This window comes from Camelus dromedarius, chromosome 2, assembly GCF_036321535.1.
Source record: "Camelus dromedarius isolate mCamDro1 chromosome 2, mCamDro1.pat, whole genome shotgun sequence".
NCBI lineage: Eukaryota > Metazoa > Chordata > Mammalia > Artiodactyla > Camelidae > Camelus > Camelus dromedarius.
The window spans coordinates 33,070,788-33,088,501 of NC_087437.1; the positions used below are offsets into that span (position 1 = coordinate 33,070,788).

At 34.3% G+C, this 17,714-nt stretch overlaps 1 protein-coding gene across 5 annotated transcripts in view; it reads left to right on the forward strand.

Annotated features, from left to right (window-relative positions):
* MLF1 (myeloid leukemia factor 1) overlaps positions 1 to 16,786 on the forward strand; it is a 38,388-nt gene extending 21,602 nt beyond the window's left edge. Inside the window, exons 3-9 of one of the 5 annotated variants that reach the window (XR_837647.3) lie at positions 2,819 to 2,860; positions 5,973 to 6,056; positions 7,141 to 7,269; positions 9,215 to 9,374; positions 11,601 to 11,739; positions 12,514 to 12,576; positions 13,287 to 13,405. Coding sequence is in view for 4 of the 5 variants with exons in the window: in XM_010986348.3 (XP_010984650.1) it covers positions 2,819 to 2,860; positions 5,973 to 6,056; positions 7,141 to 7,269; positions 9,215 to 9,374; positions 11,601 to 11,739; positions 13,287 to 13,389 (657 nt within the window). In the remaining variant the exon portion in view is untranslated. Of the gene's footprint in view, positions 1 to 2,818; positions 2,861 to 5,972; positions 6,057 to 7,140; positions 7,270 to 9,214; positions 9,375 to 11,600; positions 11,740 to 12,513; positions 12,577 to 13,286 lie in introns of all 5 variants that reach the window. The other 4 variants (XM_010986348.3, XM_010986338.3, XM_064492364.1 and 1 more) reach the window with 4 other exon arrangements.
* Positions 16,787 to 17,714: the final 928 nt, after the last annotated feature.

Sequence of the window (17,714 nt, forward strand, 5' to 3'; positions counted from 1 at the left end):
TATGATTGTGTAAATGTGAAGATTGAATAAAGAAAGTCAAGTAGATAAACAATTCTGAATATAAAGGAAGGCCACGACCAACATTTGAATGAAAAAGTGAAATAGGTGCAACCTTGTCCAATTTATAGGCATAAATTAACTTTTCTCTCAGATTATGACCCATATCTATAGGCTGAAGTATGTAGCATCCAACAGAACTTTCTGGATGATGGAAATGCTCTAAATCTACCCTGTCCAGTATGGTAACCACCAGCCACAGATGGCTACTGAGTACTTGAAATATGCCTAGTGGTACCTGAGGAACTGAATTTTTGATTTAATTCTAATTATTTGGGGAGGGGGGCAGTTGGGTTTATTTAATTAATGTATTTGTTTTATTTTGATGGAAATACTGGGGATTGAACCCAGGACCTTGTGCATGCTAAGCATGTGCTCTCCCACTGAGCTACACCCTCGCCCTTAATTCTAATTATTTTTAAATTTAAATAGCCGCATGTGGCTAGTGGCTGCCTTAATGGAGGGCATGATGATATTCAAATAGGCTCCAAAGCCTTAAGCTTTTTTTTTAGCCAATGCTGAGTTAAGAGCACTGATCGCCTATATATGAACCTATCATCTTATTTTTAAATTTAATATCTTTCAACATTTTCCCAAGAAAAACTGCAGTATTCATCGACCTACTAAATAAAAAGTAAATGGTAGTTTTCACTATATCAGATTTAGACCAAACCATTTCCTAAAACCTTGAGTTTTATAACTTTTTAGATAGTAAATACTGCTAGGTAGGATTTACTTGCCTCTTACATCTAAAATCAAGTCATATATATTTTTCTTCAGGTACATTATACAGTATCAGCTATCTTGGAAAGCTGACACCAATGCATTTTTTTCGAAGTTTGAACATCCTTTGCCAAACAAGAGCACTGAGCATTGTCCTAGGGCAGTTGAAGGACAGTAGTAATTTTTTAAATGTAGGAACTTCATCCAGTTGCAGCAGGTTTTCCAAGGAACATTCAGCTTCTCTTTTAGCCAAAACTCATTTTTTTAAAAATGTATACTGGTGAAATACGACTTTCCTTTTTTTCCTGACATGTTTTTTTGACATGTTTATAGCTCAGTATGAAAGACTTATGTCATACTGAAACTAAAAGAAATTAAAAGAAATAAAAAACCAAACAACAATAACAACAAAAGATCTCTATCCCAACTTGACTTTTCTAAGTCAGTGTTTTGTAAGTAGATGTAAAGGTATTCGAAGTTCGAAACTGCAGAAAATGGAAAAGACTGCTGCCTAGTTTGAAAAGAACATAGCCAAGAAAACAGTAGGCTTTTTGAGCATGCTAGCTGTTCTGTTTGAACTTTTAACAACGATTTATACAAAGCTTTCTTTTTTCTCTTTTCATGAAGTTATAAATTTTAAAATGAGTGTGTTGATGAAGTAGCAAGTCATTATACTGATCCTTTTAAGCATAATGGATGAAAATTTATATTTCAAATAGACACCTTGATAATTTTTTCTGTTTTTGGCCCATTTCTTGACATTTGTCATCTTTATCAGCCATATTGTGAAGGAAAACAAAGACTCCTATAAAAGTAGGAGAAGCAGCAGCTCTGCCACTTTATTGTGTTTGTGTTATTAGCATTTTCCTCAGGTAATGATTTCTTTTTTGGGATATTTTTAAGCCAGTTGTCCATTTTGGGAGGATTGGTTTTGTTTGCAGCTAGGTCATTTAATCTGTAAATTTATTTAATTAGGCAATCTATAATTCAGATTATGACATGTGCTCTTCTGACACTTAGACTGAGAGATAATGCCAGAGTCAATCTGAAATCTGTTTTTCATTTTAGTACAAAGAAATAGAAAGAGAAATTTTATTGGTGCTTCTAATATACTTTGGAGATTACTGTTCTAGATATACAGTATAAGTATATATCATATGATATAATTTATTATAAAATTTAATATAAACACACAGTTTTCTCTAGTTTTCAATATAACTTACACAGGGAGAAAATTATCTTTCACTGAATGATTATAAAACCTTGTATATACCTTTTACAAAGAAATTCAAAATTTATTTTCAACATTTGAAACTTCCAAGTAATAAAAGTTTTTAATTTGTATACACATCTAAAAATTTATTTTTATCCATCTGTACCTATTAAGGAATACAGTTTATGAACTATAATTTTGATCATTTCATCTATTATATTTACTGTTCTTTTCCCTATCACAGACCAAATATTTTAAAATCTGCATGTAAGCCTTGCTGAAGTCTACATTTTTTTATTCCATAAATTAGTTCTTAGGAAGTATTCATTAATTTTTGTGCCCAATATCTCTACTAATCTTTTAAAATGTTGTTAGTGTAGATACTTTTATTTTTAATTGATTACCAGCAAGATTAACTGATTTTTTTTTAAAAAGATGGAACAGTTGAGCAAAAGAAAGATATAATCTTAATCATTGTATCTTATGTTTCAATTTTTGTGTGAATTTGCATTTCTTTTGAGAAATGTTTGTCTCCATCCATAGCAAATACTTTGTCTTTGAACTGCCTTTATATTAATAACTAATACTAGAGTAGTCTTGTTTACGAGTGACATGAGGCTTCCCTGTTTGCCTGCCAGGCTCCTGTCAGGCTCGACCATGAGTAATAAGCAGAAAAAATTTTAAATATATGTTGAAGTTTTTTTGATTAAAAAATTCTATGACTTGGTTAGCTCTGAACTATGTGATTAATGCAGTACACTTCTTTTTCAGAGGTTATCATGTAACAAATATCATAACCAAAATTAATTGGATTTTTTTCCCTAGGCAATGCGTTCCCTTGTGCCTTTTGGCAGTTTTGGTGGTATGGTTCGTATCGTAAGACACAAACCATTTTAGCAGTATTTTCTGAAAAATATTTATTTTTCATTAGCTTAAGCAAATTGAATTGGCATGCAGCTGCACTTACTTTGATGATGGCTTTTTAGCATTTTTACTGAAAATTTATTTCATGTATTAAATTTATCTTAGAGTGTTTAGGCATATGTTTTGTGAAGTGAGTCATTTCAACATATATAAAATCAATCTTCAAAAAGAAAAAGTACATTTTAATACGTGACCATTCACCTGATTTACAAAAGGGATCCCCTTAGTTGTGTTTGAAAGTTGGAGACTTCCTCATGCTCATGATGATAGGCAAGCACATTTGGAAAAGCTCAAATTGGCTGCTCTCTCCAGGACTCTATTGCCAATTTGTTCATGCTTTTCTTTTCCCATGTCCACGAATGGCTTCTCTGCAACCAGCTTTTCTCCCACCTGTTTGGGCTTTGGTTCTGTTTTCTGTGGTGCTAGTTTCTGACACACTTAAAAGCAATCTGAGGAGTAGCAGAGAATAGCATGACCTTAGAGCATTTCCTACAGATGCATTTGTACTCTCATGAGAAAGTTCCTGTTTTATTCTCTTGTGTTAGATTTCAGCCATTTCTCTCAATGTTTGACATTTGTCCTTCCTGGACAGTTTTTAGTGAGACAAGTAATGAATGGGGGGACAAAAGCAGCTATAACACAGTTATCAGTAAAATGATAAGGGAGTTGAGCATGCTGTGGGAGCACAGATAGAAAAAAGCCCAGACCTTCTGCGATGGTGGGTAGAGGTCAATTAGAGAAGACTTTCTGAACCTTGAGGATTAATAGGAATTAGCCAGGAAAAGCAGGGATGGGAGAAGAGTGCTCAGCATAGAGGAAACAGTTTGTGCAGAGACCTGGAGGCTAGGGAGCTCGAAGATGTTTAGGGTCAGTTAGCCCTACGGTGTGAGTTCAAGGAGAGAGAGAGATAAGCATAGAGAGGTGACCAGGGACTTCTCTGGGCCCTGCTAAGGACTGTGGGCTCAATCTTAGGAGCAGGGGAAGCAATTGATGAATTTTCAATTCAAAATAGTAGAATCAGGTTCTCCTTTTTGAAAGATCATTGTGCCTGCAGGTAGGAAAGCGATTAGCAGGGACAACAGTGGAGGCAGGGAGGCTAGGAAGCTGTTGAAGGCTTCTAGGAAGTATTAGCTATAGCTTCTACTCTGGGAATAGCTGTGGTGATGAAGAGAAGTAATCTCATTTGAGAGAGAGTTAAACAGGTGAATGGATAGAACTTGGTGATTTACTGAATTGAGTTGGGTGGATCTGTAGAGAGGGAGAAGGAAAGTATTATGCCTGTTTTTCTGGCATGAAGAATTAGGTAGGTTGGTAGTTCCCTGGCCACTGAGCTAGGGAACAGAGCACTGATGCAGTGCAGATATGAGGGCAGAGGTGTTCAGAGAGATCATTTCAGTTTCAGATGTTTTGCATTTTGAGTCATCTGTGGGCTGTCCAGGTGGATTTATCTGGTAAACTGTTGGATATACAGGAGCTAAGCTAGAGAAAATTTGTTCATTCATTCAGCAAATATTTATTGAGCCCTCTTGTGTGCCAGGAGTTCTTTTTAAAGTATTGGGAATACAGTAGTGAATAAGACAGAGAAGATAGCCCTTCTGATTTGACAGTGAATTGAGAAGAGAGAGAATACACCCAAACATCTGATCTTTTCCTCCTCCTGCTTCTCCGCCCCTTCCCTACCATCTCTCTTGAATTGTATCTCTAAAACAGCCCTGATTCTCAACCTACTGTTGAAGTCAAAAATTCAGAGTATTTCCTGAATTGTATTGAGTCTGTGAAATGCAGATTGATTCTATTGCAGTCCTCTGAGTCCCATAGATGTATCAGTATCTCCTAAACGTGCCTTTGTGTTCCCTACTGTGCTGAGTGCAGGTTCTAAAGAGAAATTTCCATCTGTTTTCCCATTGTAACTAACAATAAAAACCCAATAGAATGCAGAGACATAAACAGGCCTTTGCTACGTCTTATATTGAGTCCCAGCGTGGCACACAGCAAAAGACTCTCCAGAAGGGCTGAAATACCAGCATTGAACAACAGTGCCTTAGAGGATTCAAAAGACTCTTTCTACTTGAGTGGTAGGAATTCCTTGACTCACACACTCCTTATAATAGTAGATGATGTGTTGGGTGACACACTAGAACATGTGCTTCATTTTTTGATTTCTGGTAACTGTTCTAGTGATAAAACCTAAAAAGCAATAGCAGACTTTCTAGAGCAGAATTTCTCAGCCTCAATGCTACTACTTTCATGTTGAGCTGGATAATTCTTGTTCTGGGAAACTGTCTTTGCTTCATAAGATGTCTAGCAGAATCCCTTGCCTCTACCCAGCAGATGCCAGTCACAGACCCTCTTCAGTTGTAACAAACAAAAATGAGTATAATTATTGCCAGATGTCCCCCTGGGGTCAAAATCACTCTTGGCTAAGAAACCACTGTTGTGGAGGAATTCTTAACTATTCTAAAGGAGCATACCTCATCCTTCGAGGGTGGGCCCTACTGAGCCTTCAGTGGTAGGCAGCAAATTCAAGGCCTGTTAATGGAGTGGATCACAGGAGGGCTGGCTACTCCAAGGCAGCTTCTGTCAGCCTTGTGGTATTGCTGAAGGTGACACTGTTGTCTTATACCCAGGTGTTATTTATTTGCCTGGTGGGGTACCCAGAGGGAAAAAGGAATAATTTGAAAACTAGCCTGTGCTAGAGCTGTTTCGCCCACAATGCACGACTCAGTATTTAAATATTAACCAAATTATGTTTTGAGCAAGTTGAATGATTGCATGTTGCATGTATATACATGTTTATATATACACATATATATATGCCTGTATTTATAGTGTTACAACTTCCTAACCATTTATATGTTGGCTATTTAGGATTTTGTGTATGCTTCAAGTTTTTCTTTAACAAATTGCTTTCATTGTATTTTCCTTAAATTATCTTTGCCTGGTAGATCCCGGCATGAGGTCCCACAGCAAAAATCAAGAAAACACTTTTCAGCTGTTGTGGGAAGGTTCATTTGCTTCTTTCGTAGTTAATAATGTACTTCCTAATATCCTGTAGCGTCCAGATGTCAACCCTTTTCAGGCAATGGACCGAATGATGTTAAATATGCGAAACAGTATGCAGGAATTACAAAGAAACTTTGTAAGTACTAAAAAACTGATGAGAACGTTGTTTTCAGTTATTGGTAACCCTATATTATAGTGGCTTTCAACCGTCTTCTAACCCTGGTCACAGTGATTGAAAAATACATCTTACATCATGACAGTACTTGTGTACTATTTATATTGTATACCTGAAATAAAAGTTTCATGAGAAAATGATCATACTATTTACAGATTGTGCTGATAGAATTTTCTATTTTATTTCACATTTTAAAAATTCTGGTCAGATGATCTCAAAATGATCTCACAACCTACAAGTCTGAAAAATAGTATTAATTAAATTTTCAAAATAAAAAAATTCAACCTCAGAAACATTTATCCTACTGAAGGTCACTATTGTAAATGAAAATTTTATATGAATTTAGATTTTCAAAAATTATATATAACTTGTCTACTTAAGAAGATTTGTAGCACCTAAGAGATTAATTAACTTTTAGTCTTTTGAAAAATAGAAATCTCAGGAATGATGTTTAGGCACTGGATTAGATTCATACGGTCTAAATACTTACAAACTAGTACTCATACTCTTACTTTTCTACTCATATTAATCAAAATAATAACTTGATTTAGCATGAAGACCACCCATATTATTTTAGTCATCCAGTTTGAAATCTGAGGTTCATTTCAGAATGTTCAAATCCAGGGCATTATTAATGATTTTAGAAATGTAGCGATCGGTACCCACAGAAGGTGTAAAACTTCTTGGCATAAGGCTGATTGGCTCACGGTTGGCAAAATTGCACACACAGTCAACCGCTGACTGTAAAAGTATCACATGCTTCAGGGCACAGCATCTATAAGTTTAACCATGAGTCTTTGATCTCAAAAATTTGAGGGTTTCTGAGTGAATCACTTGTTTATTCCTTACGAGGAGAGTGGGAACTGTTAAATATGGAAGGAAGTTAGGACCTTTCTAGGGGTACCTACCATTTGGATAGATCATACTCATCACTTACAGTATCCTTAGAACTTCTAGTTTGTGTTGTTAATTATTTGAATACTCTGACATTAGTTCTTCGTATTTGACTTAGTTCTCTGGATTTACAATTTATGTTTGCCCCCAGGGTCAGCTTTCAATGGATCCAAATGGGCATTCGTTTAGCTCTTCCTCAGTTATGACATATTCCAAAGTAGGGGATGAACCGCCAAAGGTTTTCCAGGCCTCAACTCAAACCCGTAGGGCTCCAGGAGGAGTAAGTACTTTCTTGGAACTTTATAAAGTTGTGGGATAATAGATCACCTATATCAACTTTTAACTTAAAATTTGACCTGGTCTTGGCCAGGGAAGGGGTGGGGTCGAAGAAAACATGGGTCACTGTGCAAAGCAATAAAGCTAACTGTATTTATTTAAGGCATTCTTTGCCTCCCCAAACCCCTCCACCCCTGTCCTGGTGGCTTTTTTCATGTAAATATCTATCAATGTTTACTACCTTCACATGTTGACAAGGTAAGTAGATACTAGAAGAAGTCTTTGTTTCATGAAATGAATGTCTACTTTTAATTTATATTTACAGTAAATGAATTTTTAAACTCACAATTTTTCAGGTATACATAAAGGATATAGAGAATAATATAAATACCCCAAATTCCTTCCATCCAATTTAGTCAAATCAACACTTTTCTCTATTTACTTTGTCTCTTACTTTGTTTTCTTTTTAAGCAAAAACGTTGCAGATTCAGTTCAGGTTTCCAAAATGCTCCTCCTTCCTCCTTTTCCTTTTCTGCCTCTGCCAAAGAGAACCATTTTCTTATACAGGTGTACCTCGTTTACTGGGCTTTGCTTTATTGCACTTTACAGATAAATTGTGTTGTTTACAAACAAGGTTCGTGGCAACCCTGTGTTGTCAGATGATACCAGTTTTTAGCAATAAAGCATTTTTAAATTAAGGTATGTAATTGCTTTTTTAGACATAATGCTATTGCACACTTAATAACTACAGTATATTATAAACATAACTTTTATATGCACTGAGAAACCAAAAAATTTATGTGACTCACTTTATTGCAATTTTTGCTTCATTGCGGTGGTCTAGAAGGGATCCCACAGTATCGCTGAGGTATGCCTGTATCTGGAATTTATCATTCTCATGCATACTTTTTGTAATCTTATTAGTTATATATGCTTCATATGCAGTATAGTGACTTATTTTACAGGTTTCTAAACTTCACGTAAATGGTTTCATATTGCATGTGTCCTTTGCAACATGACTTTGCTCAGTAATTGCTTCTGAGATTTATTCAAGTTGATATGTGTAACTCTGGTTTCTTTATTTTAATTTCTGTATAGTGTCTGAAATATGAATATACCACACTTTTAAAATCCATTTTTCTATTAATAGATGTATAGGTGTTTCTAATTTTTCACTTACTCATCTTGATACCTGTCTCCTTGTGCAGAGGGGCTAGGAATGGTATTGTTGAGTTGGAGGAGGCATGTGTCTTCATCCTTACCTAGAAATTACCAAGTTGATTGAAACAAATGGCTCCCACAGACTTTGGAATGAGAGTTCCCATTTCTCCACTTCCTTGTTAGTACTTATAGTAAAGAAAGTTTGGGATTGCCTGTCTAATGGGTGTAAGTAGTTCATTTTTCAGTTCTTACCTGTAAAGACATACCTTTTAATGATACTCTTGCCATAGTACAGCAAAGACTTTTAAATTTTAACTTGCTATAAGTGACATACATCTTAAATGAAAAGAGAATGCAATTGTCGATGTCCCACAGCAAACCATGTTAACAGTCCTTGGCTTTCATAAATATTCTAATTGATAGGGTCATTAGGTAGGAGTCATGAGATTCAAGCCCACCAACATGAAGTCGCCCTTGCTTGTAGGAATGCTAGTATGTACTCCCATCTATTAATTGTCAAGGACAGTGTTGAAGGCATTGTTTTATAAAATTAAATTATTCTTTCTTTTAATAATTGTATTGGTTCTATTTGTCCTGGACATTTTAATTTAAAGCAGTTCAGGAAATATCAGAGACAGGTTGGTAGTGGAACTGAGTACCTATTATTTTTAGAGCATTGGATCTATGGTCTTACGTCTGTAGGTAAATAGGTTCTGAGGAGTTTGGAAGTATATCCATTCTATATTTATTTAAATAATGACCAATTTTTATTTTCTTCATTTTCACAGATAAAGGAAACTAGGAGATCACTGAGAGATTCTGAAAGTGGATTAGAAAAAATGGCTGTTGGTCATCATCTCCAAGACCGAGCTCATGTCATTAAAAAGTCAAAGAACAACAGGACCGGAGACGAAGAGGTCAATCAAGAGTTCATCAATATGAATGAAAGTAAGTTATCACAGAAAATAGCATTCTTTCTCTGAAAGTTAAAATAGCAGCTGTACTAGTAGAACTTGGTGAATATTTTTATAGAAATATTTCATATGATATCATTTCAGGCAGTTTATGAATATATAGGAAATATGCTATCAAAGCAGTAATAAAATTGTGGTTTCATTGTAGATCCATTTTTTATTGTGATTGTTGTTGAGTATCATTTACTTTTTGTTTTATACTTGGAAATGGAATTTTTGAATTGTTTTATAGTAAGGCTGTCAGTAGAAAATAGGAGTTTTTATATATTTTTGATTGTCAAAGAAGTACATTTGAAAAGCTTTAAAAGGTATAAAGAAAATTAAAATTATCCATAATTCCAACCCCAAATAACTATGATTAATGTTTTAGTGTATTTCTTTCTTATAGTTTTATATGTATATAAACATATTAACACACATACTTTTTTTCAAAATTAGTATTTTACTATTGCCATAGTTTATTGTGCTTATTTTAATTCTACACTGTAATTCTGAAGTCACCTATGTATGATGTTATTTTTCGAAAACATTTGGAATGGTTACCTTATCATAAGTTGGCCATAATTTATTTAAACTATTCTATGTTCTTGGGCACTTAGGCTTTTGTGTAGATAAGATTCAAATTTCTGGTATTGTTAAATAGTAAATCATATATGTACCAAGCAAACCTTTCGGTTCCCTAGATTTTATATGCATTCTTCAATGCATTTAAGTCTTTCTAGTGTCTTCACTCTTCTCATTATAGCTTTCAGGTTATATTCATTTCCAGTTTTTAGGAAGTATTTTGAATAAAAATGTTTTATCATAGTAAAGGATTTAAATGATTATATCATTTTAGAAAAAAATTATCTTAAGGTTGGAGTTGGATAAAATTATTCTTATGCAATGAGATGGAAGCCACAACATCTTTTTTTTAATTCTATGATACCATTTATATGAAATGTCCAAAAATAGGTAACTCCACAGAGACAGAAAGTAGATTAGTGGTTGCCAAGGGCTGGGGGTAAAAGGAGAATGGGGAATGACTGCTAATGGGTATGTAGTTTCTTTCTTTTTATTCATTTTTTTTATTGAAGTACAGTCAGTTACAGTGTGTCAGTTTCTGGTGTACAGCACAATGTCCCAATCATGCATATACATACCTATATTCGTTTTCATATTCTTTTTCATTCAAGGTAATTACAAGATATTGAACATAGTTCCCTGTGCTGTACAGAAGAAACTTTTTAAAAATCTATTTTTATATATAGTGGCCTACATTTATAAATCTCAAACTCCCAAATTTATCCCTTCCCATCCCCTTTCCCCAGTAACCATAAGATTCTTTACTATGTCTGAGAGTCTGTTTCTGTTTTGTAGATGAATTCATGGTGTCCTTTTTTTTTCTCTTCAGATTCCACATATGAGTGATATCATATGGTATTTTTCCTTCTCTTTCTGGCTTACTTCATTTAGAATTACAATCTCTAGGTCCATCCATGTTGCTGTAAATGGCATTATTTTATTTTTTATGGCTGAGTAGTAGTCCATTGTATAAATATACCACAATTTCTTCATCCAGTTATCTGTCGATGGGAAAGCCACATCTTAATTTTAACCTTTATAATTTGGCCATATTTAAATATATACAGAGTAATTCACAATAATTAACATATTGAAGAAAATTTTAGTAAAGTAACACATTATTATATAGGCAATCTGAAAGAATAAGTATTATCATTTACCTATTGTTATTATGGAATTTAGATTACCTACTTCATAACAAATAAATTGACCGTTGAGATGAGTAACCTGTCTCAGGAAATTGAAACAGAAGCTTGTGAGGCCAAGTTATGCTGGGAAATTGTGAGGTGCTGGCCACAGGAGTAGCTTCCTCCAAGTACAAAGGAAAAGCATGATCACTGTGAGATAGAATGCAATTGGGTCCTGGGGTCCATTGGATAGAATAATATGATATCCAGGCAGGTGTGTGAAAAACCAGGTCATCAATAACCAAATTATCAACAGAAATAGGAGATGAACAAATAGAAAGGAAATATTACTCTGAGTCCGAGACCTTCATATTTGAAGCAGTTTCCTGCCTCTACTTTAAGGTTAGGCTGATGGAAACACCAGGCTAGAATGAAATCTATGGGGAGCAAGGCAGTTACTGACAGCTGGTACCTTCATACTTACCCCTTAATTTTGATATTTAATGTAGGTGATGCTCATGCTTTTGATGAGGAGTGGCAAAATGAGATTTTGAAGTACAAACCGGGGGGACACTGGCGCAATCTAGAAAACTCTAGGATGCGGAGCGTTGGTCACGAGAATTCAGGATCCCGAGAGCTTAAAAGAAGGTAAAAGTTATCTCTAAAATAAATTGTGTTTTTAAAAGACAAATTAGAAGAAAAGTTATGTCATTTTACTTCTGTTATCAGGAAATTTTTATTAACATCCAAGTTGTTTGTATCAATAATATCTTTTGTGAAACCTGTAATAATTTTACATTATATCTGAGTTTTCCAGCACCAATTTAAATTTGTATTTAAAAACTAATAATATTTTAGGATTATATGACTGGTAACTCACTGGCAAATTATGCTTTAGTCAATAGGAGCTAAAATCCTCCTAAGGAAAAGTGCTGTACTATGATGTGGTTGTTCTTGTGAAACAGATTTTTCAACTGGATATGACAGGAGTCATACATTCCGTACCAGACAGAGATACTGGTGCTTAGGGGTATGGTAAGGAGAGAGGGGCTATCTCTAAAAGGCTTAACAAAACTTCCCTAACAAGTCAAAATAGAGTATTTAATGGTAAACACATTTTTGGACATGTGTATAATGTAAACTAATATCTGTATTATTTTGTTATTAGATATTTTGGAAGAATGTTGCAAAAACTTTAGCCTTCTTTGGAATTACCTTTTGAAACAGCTGTGACATATAAATGTACTAAAACCACACTTTAAAGATTATAGAGATTTTGACACATTTAGTATATATTCTAGAGTTGCAATTCAATTTGGTTCTCTGGGGGGAAAATGGAAAACACTATCTAATTCCTATTGAACTTAAACTCGAGAGAGGAAGAGAGGCCTCACCAGGCCTTAAAAGAGAAATCTGTTCTAGGCTATAAGAGAGTGGAGGATTGCAGCAGAAGGTGGAAGGCTTCCCTGAACCAGCAGTGGACAAGTGGGTACCAAGTAAATCAGAAGCCTTGTGTAGAATTTCATGTGCTACCATCTTTTATTTTAAAATACTTGTTTAGAAATTTAGAACCCTGATTTGTTTTCTATAGAAAACTTGCTCCCATGCCAATTTTAGATAGTATTTGCCTCACTTTGAAAAGTTTTATCGATAAAAACCTAGCGGTGCCAAGTTTGACTGGGAAATCCAGGTCCCAGTTAGAGAAAGCATGCTCTTTATAGATGATCTATAAATTTATGGCCCTTTCAGTGGCATTTTCTATAAACCAACACTGTCCAACAGAACTTTCTGAAATGGTTTTTTGCAATGGTGAAAACATTATGTATCTGTGCTGCCAGTATGATAGCCACTGGCCTCATGTGGCTATTGAATCACCCTTGAAATGTGACTGATGCAGCTGAGAAACTGAATTTTTAAAATTTATTTTATTTTAATTAATTTAAATGTAAATGATGTGGCTACTGGTTACCATGTTGGACAGTACGGTTAAACGGTAAAGAGTTAAATCTGTCTCAGGAAAGCAGATGTTGCTGTCTTAAATATTAAGTGAAGTTGTCTGCCATATGTTTTTCAAAGCTACTAAGGAACTTCTAAGATAAAATTCACCTTACAGTACAGTGGTTTTTATCGTGTTTGTATTGATTTTTTATGACCATTTTAAAAATGATATTAATGTTCACATGTATATTTCTCAGGGAGAAACTTCACCAAAGTCCAGCCATTGAATATGGAAGATCAAATGCTTTTGTGGACAAACTCAACATCAAAGGATCACCTGTGAAAATCAACAAAAAATAAATAGCATTGCACTTGATCTGTTTAGTTTCCATAGTTTTAACAGAGAAAGTAATGGTGCTGGGTGATACACATAAGACCAATCTCTTGTTGTTGAATTAATACTGTATTTAGCAACTTTCTTCTGATGTCTGAATGTTCTTGGAAGTGCTAGCTTTATATTGTCCCTACTTTAGGAATAAAGCTTTGATTTTCAACAATGCAAGAAGCATTAAACACTCTATATCATTTTAAAACATACTAATTTTTAAAGCTCACATGCTGATTTTGCTTTCACAGTTATTTTCCTGTTGCTATGTATCCTATATATTCAATATTGAATGTACAGCTAGTCTATCATGTAAAATTAGTTATAAGAAGTGAAATGTTAGAAAATTATCTGTTTTTACTAACACTATAAGAGTGATGTTCATAAAGGTGAAAGCTAGCTTAAAGAATTTTTAAAAATAAAGTGAATCTATACTAGTACTCTTACAAAAAATTACTTTTATAAAGAACACAATAATCAAATAGTTCATTTTCAAAGAGATTTTAAATTGCTAATATACATGAATTTTCTTCTTATAATTTCTTTTTACTGTGTATTCTTTTTTTGTTCTGTGTTACATTTTTAACATTCATCAGACTTTACATTGACCTTTGTCTTTAACATCTTAACGTAGAATATTTCTGTTCTCCTTTCCCACAGACAGCTTAATCTATCTCCCCGATTAACATTCTAAAGTTGGAGTGTCCTTGGAGAAACTCTGCTCAGCCTTTTTGTGACATTTAGAAAAATGCATTTGGTATTCTACAAACCTGAATGATTGATTGTCTCAAAATTTCTTAGACGGGTGATGTGTGTGTTTGAGCAAGGTACTTAATAATTCAATTGTTCTGTTTTTAATTATACTATTTAAAGATTCAGCTCTTGTTTTTTTTTCATTCTAGAATTCAAACATTAATCTGTTTTTATAAAGTTAGGTTTGAAATTTCTGAGAATATAAAATCTTAACTCAAGTTTTTGTTGTTTCAAGGGGGAAAAAGAACAAAATCCCGTTATCACTCTATAATCCTAATATCTTTCTTTTTAAACTTTGGAAGTAGAATTGGGTGATTGTGCTTCTACTCTTCTAATTTTCTGTATCATGTCCTATTAATTGTACCAGTCAGCATTTCATGCCTTTAACTAGTCACTACAATAAGATACATATGTGTCGATTCATTTTTATAATGGAAAATAATTGAGCATGTATTAGTTAAAGATGTTAAATTTTTCCTCTTATGCATAACTTAGCATACTAATAACATACTAACATATTGGGAAGTTGTCATAAAGGCATACATTTTAAATAACACTTTTGCATAAATTCACTTGACAGAGAAAAATCCCAGTAGACACTGTAATTCTCCTTTTGCCTAAATTATTACACTGATGGTAACTTGAGTCATTATATTCAAATATGAAAACATGATTTAATAAATAATTGTACTAAAGACAGTATAACTTCTATGTGTCATATAGCAGTTAGAGAATTCATAGATACTTTTTTTCATCCCAACTTGTTTACCATAAAAAGCAAATTAAAATTGAATTAAATATATATTTCTTCTTACGCCACAGTGCTTCCTAAGGGGCCACTTATAAAATATGTGACGTGGATTACATGTCAATTCTTTACATTCACATGATGCTGAAATTGGCTTTTTTCAGAATTTATTTTTATCGTAATTCTGAAGTCAACTTAACCAGTATAAAAAAGAAGGCTCTCCGTGCTTTGTGGTTCACATATTATTTTTTCTTTATGGACTGCCACTGATCTTTCTGGAACCCTGGGTCTCTGGGGAATGTAAGGATATTAACAGTTCGGTGAATTGTTAAAAATGTTAATATTCTTACATTAACAACAATAAGGCCAAGTTGAATACTTAGGCTCCTTGCTACTTTAGTGATTTTCCTGGTGACTTTCAGTCTCAGTGATAGGTTTTCATTACTCTACCTTTAAGACTCCTTTAGCTTTTAGTGGCAGGAGCACGCTGGAATCAGATGGTCCCAGCCTGAGGCAATGTGATGGAGTTAGGAGGTGGGGCCGGGGAGGGGATTGGGTTATGAGGATGGAGCCCTCAGAGCAGGATGAATGCCTTTGTAAAAGAGACCCCAGAGAGCTCCTGTGCACACGCAGTGAGAAGTTGGCTGCCTACGAACCAGAAAGTGGGACACAACAGACGCTGAATCTCCTGGGGCCTGGATCTTGGGCTTCCCAACCTCCAGAACTATGTGAAATAAATTTCTATTGTTTAGAAGTCACCCAGTCTGGTATTTTTGCTATAGCAGCCTGAAGGGACTGACAGTGGTCAGTTCGGAGATCCTACTGAAGTTTGACCTAGACCTACCTCACTGCAGTGAATTAGGACCCTCAATTTGGTGTAAGTATACATATCTGAGAAACCTTGAGGTCCCTCTGTCCCTTACTACATGGATTTTGCAGTAACTCTGCATTGTGATGATCTCTTTGGTCCCAGTGTCATTCTTATTATTGTCTCCCAAAGTAACCAACCACCTGACAAAACTTCAGGAAGAGAGCCTCTCTGTAATTTGTCTAAAGAGACCACTTCGTTTATGTAGAAGTCTGCCCATCTTTTATTTCCATACTTCAGCGCTTTTTAACTGTATGGCTTATATTTGAACTTTCTTCTCTCCTTGAAGAGGGAAGGTAATTAGACTATTACAGGGATACTTTCATGTTTGTATTACTAAATTAAAGAATGAGGCCATTAGACTGAGACAGCTTTAATGCCTTAGTAGCTCATGCAAGCAAACCAAAACCTAAGCCTGCAATGCCTCTAGGTTAAAAACAGCCAACCCGGCGTTCCCACAGCAGGCAGCCCTAGCCGATCAGCTAATCCCCTTGCTTTCCCTCTGCCTCTTCCCTCTGAGTCTCTTCCCAGCCCCACTTGGTGGAGCGCTCCTTCTTCCTGTTTGGTGCTGCTGATTCAAATTGAGTTTTGCTCAAACTCAAGATTTTCAATGTCTCAGTTTATCTTTTAAGCTGGTATAAAGCTGGCTCTAGCTCTCCTTCTTGCTTTTTCCTCTCCCCATCTTCTCCTCCTACTTGACACATTTTAAAGACGAATTTCAGAAAACAATTATTTATATGAAATATGTGTCACTAGGAATATCTAGTCCAAAAAAACCCATAGTCCAAAATGTCTTAAGAGGAAAAAATCAATAAACCATTTGTATTGCTTTTGCATGGGATGTGGACAAGTGAATTTAAATAATAGCCTCTGTTATGATTATGAGACTAAAGCTTTCTAGTCACTGTTTTGGGAAAGATCCCAAGTATGCTCCTTACTTGCAGCAAGTAATAAATCTTTCCCTCTCTGGAAAATAAAATAAAATAAAAGTTTCAAAACAAAAGAGCTTTTAAGTAATGATTATGAATGTAAGGTTTATAAATGTATTTTTAAGGAAGACAAAAAATATTTCTGACAAGTAGATGGATTTGGGCCAACTAATGCATGAATATTTAAAGTCAGCTATATGTCTTCTTCCAGGCTGTATTATGTAATATTAATGCTAATGAAATATTCTAGTTTATATAAAACTAAGATTGAACTTCTCATGATTTAAACTTTTTAAATTTCCTATACTGATCTTACAGCTCAAGTAAGTTATTGATTCCACCAATGGTGTACAAAATAAGATTACAAAATATCAAATGGTGTATCTGAATAAAATTGTAATACAGATGTCTTAAAGGGGTTTTGATCTTACAAAATTACTATAATACTATTAAGTATAAGGACAATGTGTGAGCTAAAACTAATTTTTCAGATCCTCAGTTAACTTTTCCAGACCTTAGAAAATGTTAAATTAGTCCTTGGATACTTGGACAGTTTCTAAGGAAAAGAAACGATACAAAGCTTTGGTCACTAAAGATAGTTTGAATTTATCTTTATTCTTATATATTATAAAATGACTACAAATCAACAGAAAGTGCAAATGCTTTGAATGACATAATGTATGTGTATTTTGCCACTTTAAAACTTAACAGAAGAAATCTATAATGTGTACTTACAAAATTTTAGCTGGCATTTCTTGATTTTTTTTGTCTTCCAGTTTTCTCTGTGGAGAAAAAAGTTTATTACTTTGGTTAAAAGTGGTGATTAATAAAAATAATGAAGAATATACTCGGTATAAAAAAAGTATATTATACTTGGTATAATCACAGACAATATGAATACACACACACACAAGATAATGAGTATGAATTTTTACTTAAGGAAACATAGTTTGTTAAAGTAATTTCAAAAGTAACAGCTACACTTTTTTACTTAACATAATT